Genomic DNA, 6,978 nt, shown 5'->3' with positions numbered 1-6,978 from the left:
GTCTTTCTCATAATATATGAAAAAGTCTGGCAGTGGACTCAATGATGATAATTAATACTTATTAATATTATCTCAATTTACAATCCAGTTAAATAAAGTTTGCGTATGTAAAACTTAATTTTTACACCTAAATAAATATAGGAACAATATGGCATCATTTCTTTAAATATAAACTTATCGACCATAAAGGAGAAAACTCAATACCAATAGGGTTACCATAAATTTTGAAAACATCAGATTATTCTCGACAATTTTAATGACGACCTTGAAAAACCTAAATACTTTAAAATACTATTACTACTCGGAAATTTTTTGAAAAAGGTGGATTAAATTGTTCACTTGTGTAATTTTTGACGTCTCTAAAAGGTGTTGTTCTTTGAATTTTTTTTCACGTATGATGATGTTCTTCCTGCGATTTAAAAAATAATTGTGATAAATTAAAAGTATGAATCCAAATTAAATCACGTTTGCCAAAATAAACCTATCTATTCATTCTTACCTTGAAAGTGTTAAAATTATAGATGCCAAATGCAGATGCAGACGAGTTTCCAACTTAATTTTTTTTGGATTCCAAAAAAAAATTCTAAAATTCCGGTTTATTTATATATATGTCCCGTTTATGTATATAAATGACTTATAGACGTTTTCTGCTTATGTATAGGTATTTGTTTAAGATCTGGGCAAGTCTATAGGTATAGATACCTAAGTATCCACTCGAGATAGTTTTTGGAGTTATTTGTTGTTTGTTGGTCAACAGATAACCAATATTTTTTCCAGAGACGTCTTATCTATCTCCAACGAAGTATTATTGATATCAGACAATATTTACCTAAATAATATGGCAAGGCACATAGTTCGAAGAACTGATAGACGTTGGGGTCCTAACCTCAAGGAGCTGGAATGGCGACTTCGTACCGCAAAATCCTGCAGACTTACAAGAGGCCAATACCCAGCAGTGGACGTCCATTGTCTGATAAGAATATTATATCATTGTATAAATTAGTTGGAACAATCCAGTTTCTAGTGAAAGTTATAATATAGAGAATTTCTTTGAATTGGCTTAAAGTAGTATCTGAAAAATCGTTCAATGTCTCGGAGAGCAATTTAAACTTCAGCCTAGGTTAACCCAAATAGGCATTTACAGAAACAATAGCTGTAGCCGCGCGGTTTCACCCGTGTGGCTCGTGGTTCCAGTTTTTGTAGGAATATAAAGACATAATATAAAGCTCGATAAATGGGCTATCTAACACTGAAAGAATTTTTCAAATCGGACCAGTAGTTCCAGAGATTAGCGCGTTTAACCAATCAAACAAACAGACAAACTTATCAGCTTTATAGTATTAGTATATTATAAATAGTTCTGTATTTCTGATAGTATGAATAATACAAGAAAATCACAAATTGCATAACATGAGATCAAAATCATCGGAACTATCTCTGATAAAAACACTTGAATTTTCATCGTCAGGCATATATAAATCTGTTAGTGTCTAATTTTCCCAGCCACTCTTTGATGTTCTACAAGCAAAATTGGGCGATTTATTAAAAAAAAAATGAAAGAGATATTTATTTTTTTGGCAGTTTCAACTTACGTAATACTTTGTGCGGGTAGTACTATAAAACAAGAAAATGAGAAACCGTTAGAGTGGTGGGAAACCACTATAGTGTATCAAATATATCCGCGTTCTTACGTTGACAGTGACGGTGATGGAATTGGTGATATTAAAGGTACGTTGAAAAAAGCTTTTGAAGATCTAAAAATCCAAAGAAAGCTAAATTTCTTAAAAATAATATAAATAAAATAAACTCTTTCTGCGTGTAAAATAACGCATTTAAGGGAATGTTCACCAGCCAATACAACCCCGGGTTTCCAGATATACCCACTTAAATAAAAGTATATGGATTATGGATATGATATTATGATGAATAAATAAGGATCTGGTTAAATAATATAATTGGCTTATGCAATAAAAGTATGTTTCTTGAAGAAAAAAACATTTTTTCTTTTCTTCTAGCTCGAAAAGCGGCGAAGTAACATTTGAAGCTGTATTTTTTTCTGTTATCAACATACTTAACAAACAGGAAAACGAACAAACAAACCAATGATCTCAAAAAATGTCGAAAAATTCAGATTCTCAATTATCTTTGCTTGACCCCGTTAGAGACAAATTAAAATTAAATGAAAAGTGTCGCAAAACATTACGCAAACTTTTTTCGATAAAGTAATGATTTCATTATAAAAGTAGAAATAACAAGATTTTTTAAGTAAATTGCCGGGTGGTTAGGTTAGGCTAGGGCCAGGGATAGGCATTCCCTTTTATCACTACTCTTTTCGCTATAAATAAGTAATAGTTAAGAAAACTCGGTCATATATATGTTTTAGTTTAATATATTTTAGGTATAACTTCAAAATTGGAGTATATAAAAGAACTTGGTGCTGGTGCTATATGGCTCTCCCCAATTTTTCAATCCCCGATGTATGACTTTGGGTATGACATCGCCGACTTTTATGCAATTCACGATGAATTCGGAACTATGGAGGATTTCGACGAGCTTCTAGATAAGGCGAATGAATTAGGTAAGTAGATAAAATTGTAAGTGTGATATTTTGTTGTATAATATTATATACTTGTACTAGTATTATTAAATTTAATTTAACTTTAAAAGATTATATATACAAAAGATAACTAAATATTATTAATATGCAAATGATTTGTTTTTTGCCACATATAATAGATAACATTTGGATATTTAGAATCACAATTTAATTTTTTTTTGTTATATATTTTGTATTATAGCTGTTTTCATCATTCAATTCAAGTTTCTAAAAGGGTAGTAAAATGTTCCACTATAATGATTCTAAAACCACTTACAAGCGAAACTCGTTCTATAAATTGAAAACATCTATTGAGCTTCATATTGTAGAAGGAATTACAATTTTCTCGGAATAAAATGGTCACACAAATCCTTTTTGCAGACATCAAAGTCGTATTAGATCTGGTACCGAATCATACTTCAAACGAAAGTGTATGGTTTCAAGAAGCTCTTAATGGGAATGAGAAATATTACAATTACTTTGTATGGGAAGATGGAGTCGTAGATGAAAATGGAAACTTGCAACCACCAAATAACTGGGTAGGTAAAGAAATATTACCAACATATTTCATAAAGCAGCGATTTTTTCACAGTTATTTCACAATATTGTTTAAATATTATAAAATAATAAGATATTAAATGTTTTAGCTAAGCCACTTTAGAGGTAGCGCTTGGGAATATAGAGAAGAAGTCGGAAAATATTACTTGCATCAATTCGTTGTTGGTCAGCCAGATCTAAACTATCGTAACCCTGATGTAGTCGCTGAAATGAAGGTAATTATTCTAAAAATACTGTATACTGCCTATATACATATATACTGCCTGGTTAACTTCTGAAAGGAAAAAATAATAAAATTTTATTTCTTCTTAGGATATTATACGTTTTTGGCTGGACAAAGGAGTTGCTGGATTTAGGGTTGATGCCGTGAACTGCTTATTTGAAGTTGACAAGGAACTTTTTGGAGGAAAATATCCAGATGAACCATTATCAGGCAGGATAGATGTTGATCCAGAATCTCACGATTATCTGAATCACATTTATACAAAAGATCAGAACGAAACTTATTACATGGTCTACGAATTTAGAGATGTATTCGATGAGATATCCGCAAAAGATGGATTGCTCAGAGTTATGATGACTGAAGTTTATGCAACTATTCAAGACGTCGTAAGATACTATGGTGAAGGTGACATAGAAGGGGCCCAAATGCCTTTTAATTTTGACTTGATCACTGACACTTCTGCATCATCTAGTGCAGCTGATATAAAAAAGGCCATCGATAAATTTTTAACTTATAAGCCTGTCGATAAAATTGCAAATTGGGTCGTAAGTAAAAATATAACCACTTAAATTAATTTCCCCATTTAAATTCTTTATTTAATCTTTTTATTGTTAAAAAGGTTGGCAACCATGATCAGAGTAGAACAGCAACGCGCTACGGAACTTCTTTAGTCGATGGTATTAATATGATAGTACTCTTGCTCCCTGGGGTAGCTGTCACATATATGGTGAGATACATACTGTCTAATCTACCAACAAATTATTATGGTTAACAATATTTTTATTATTGATAATAATTATTATTCTAACTAGGGTGAAGAATTGGGAATGGTTGATGGATATGTTAGCTGGGAAGACACTGTAGATCCAGCGGGTTGCAATACCAATGACCCTATCAATTACGTTCTTAAATCAAGAGATCCTGAGCGTACGCCATTCCAATGGAATGCAGAAAAGAATGCAGGTAAGGAATTAAAATATTGGGAAGTTAACCATTTATTTATTGTATTTATTTAGTGTCATCTTATAGATACATAATATTCTGTATATTTACAGGATTTTCTACTGCAGACAAGACTTGGTTACCAATTGCTGAAGGCTATGAGACCTTGAACGTGGAAGTTCAAAAAAATGCTGCGAGATCTCATTTCAAAGTTTATCAAGCATTAGCCGATCTTCGGCAAGAGAATGCTTTCAAATATGGCAGATTGGACTCTTTGGCTCTCAATAAGGATATTTTTGCATTTAAAAGGTAATTTTTGATAAATTTGGTGAGTTTCTCTATTGATAATTTTCAAGAGAGATGCGAATATCTTAGAATTCCTTGGATTTAATTTGAGGGTGCCGGATCCATCGCCTGGCAGAGAGAAAGTCTCCGGGCAGAGCCTCAAACTTGTGACCGATGGGTGTAGGGTTAAGGATATCCTTGACAGTTAACTAACACTCCCCTTCTTCGCTCGTGTTATTCTCCCTACCTAAATAATATTATAGATTGTTACTTAATGAACTTTCTATAGTTATCACCATTTTTATAGACAATGATAATCTATACTAATATTATAAAGCTGAAGAGTTTGTTTGTTTGAATGCGCTAATCTCAGGAACTACTAGTCCGATTAAAAAAAATATTATTTGAGTTTGTTAGTTATATATTATCCCCGATTTCTTCGAGAATGGGAATCACGCGGGTGAAACCGCGTAACATCAGCTAGTCTCTACTAAAATTAATATATTTTTATAGTGAATCTAGTAATTCGTTTTATAAACAAGTGACTTTGATTATTTACAGATGGTATATGGAAGAGACTTATTTAGTGATAGTTAATATGCGGGAAACAGAACATGTGGTGAATTTGACGTATTTCGAGAATGTTCACGGTGACGCCAGCGTGGTCGTTAGAAGCGTCCAGTCTCCCAAGGATGAAGGGTAAATAGTAATTATCATACATAACTTCAACATATTACAATTTAGGTTTACAAATAATTACAAAGGTCGATTCATTTCAGGCTCAGGGATATAATAATATAGTAAAATATTGAACAGAATATTCTCATTGGCAGTGTTTGTTTTCGCTGAATAAGGTCACGGTTAGGAATATTATCGCTATCACTATTACCGGTTTATTTTAACGGCCCATTACAGAACAGACGTCCACCCTTGTTTTACCTTCGTAGCCTATAGTATTTGCGATGGATTTTCATCCTCCTCCTAACAATTTAGCCCACTGCTATCTTGGATTGCGTCATCACTTACCATCAAGGGCTAACTTGTAAAGAATACAAAAATTGTTATTTATAAATTATATATTTTAACACTGCACAAAAAAAATGTCCATAATTAGATCCCCAAAGGGTAAAACAGGACCCTGTTAATATGACTCCGCTGTCCGTCAGTATGTCATCAAGCTGTATCTCATCAGCCGTGGTAGTTAGACAGTTAAAGTTTTCATACAACAAACGCGATCCTTTTGCCGTTTTTATAAACAATGATACGGAACCCATCATGCGCGTTTTGAGACTCATACTTTTTTTATAAGCATTTTATTGTAATAATTGACGAAACACGCCTGTGTGTGTGTCACTGTTCCACCCTCTCACCTCTTAAACAGGCAATCATGTAATTTGACCAGAACATAGTAAAGTTGTCTTTGCGACAGAAGAAGAGGTAAAAGTAAAGGAAAAGTAGAAGCGGAAGAAGGTAGAACATCCTTGGCTCGTCCAAGGATGTTCTCTGTCTCTGTCATAAAAAGCTAAAATAACAATTATACCTATATACTACCTAATAAGTATGGTAATCATAAAAATTGGTATGTATTTATGATTTTTGTTTACAGAGACATTTTCAACGTTTCCGCCCTACCCGTCGCTGGATATGAAAGTGTCGTCGTTAAGTTACTTTAATGAATTCATACGATTGTAAAAAATAAATGCTTTTTGGTAAATAAATTATGTTTTATTTTACGACTTCTCTTAAAATTTATCAACTGTTTCATGACGTCACCTTTACAAACGGAGCGTTTGACAAAAATATTAGTTAACAATTCGTTTTTAAATTTGTAAAATAATCATTCATAATTATTTACATTATCTAAAATACTACTTATACATGCAATATAAATTTAAAAAAAAGGAAAAAATTAAAATTAAATTAAGATTTTAGCCGTTTTTTCTCATTACAATATATAAAAACCATAGGCAGAGAAACAGTAGTTAAGAAGACGAAATTTTCTCAGATCAAAATTTCTGACCGGCATGTAAACTAAACCTGCTTGAGATAAATGTATTTGAATTTAATCTGTAGTTATTTCAGCAACATGTGTGATTTAAATGCGTAACTATTGTATATTAATATATTTTAGTAGAAATATATTTGTATTTTCTTTTACCAAAATTGAGAAATATCATAGTTAAGTATATTTTAAAAGTCTATAGTTGTTAAATAATAAGTAAGTTCTAAGAATAAGCAAAATGTGCAGCGTCGATACTAACTCAAGTCATTTTCAGCACGTTAAAAAAACCCCAAATGAGTTTATAAATTGTAATAACAAATTAATTAACAAAATAAAAAAATCTATTAAAGAAAATTATGGCCAACCTAGTTT

The 6,978-nt window shown here is 31.9% G+C and overlaps 2 protein-coding genes across 7 annotated transcripts in view; one reads left to right on the top strand and one right to left on the bottom strand.

Annotated features, from left to right (window-relative positions):
* LOC112045488 (dual specificity calcium/calmodulin-dependent 3',5'-cyclic nucleotide phosphodiesterase 1) overlaps nt 1-6,978 on the bottom strand; it is a 201,681-nt gene that overhangs the window by 125,893 nt on the left and 68,810 nt on the right. The gene's annotated exons all lie outside the window — the stretch shown is intronic.
* Nucleotides 1,554-6,277, top strand: LOC112045490 (maltase 2-like). Its single transcript, XM_024081671.2, has 10 exons — nt 1,554-1,728; nt 2,399-2,578; nt 2,978-3,135; nt 3,244-3,369; nt 3,467-3,922; nt 3,997-4,104; nt 4,190-4,340; nt 4,433-4,628; nt 5,166-5,303; nt 6,211-6,277. Exons 1-10 carry the CDS (start codon nt 1,554-1,556, stop codon nt 6,275-6,277), a joined length of 1,755 nt encoding a protein of 584 aa, XP_023937439.2.

This window comes from Bicyclus anynana, chromosome 3 (assembly GCF_947172395.1).
Source record: "Bicyclus anynana chromosome 3, ilBicAnyn1.1, whole genome shotgun sequence".
Taxonomy (NCBI): Eukaryota; Metazoa; Arthropoda; class Insecta; order Lepidoptera; family Nymphalidae; genus Bicyclus; species Bicyclus anynana.
This window is presented reverse-complemented; position numbering and strand designations above follow the sequence as displayed.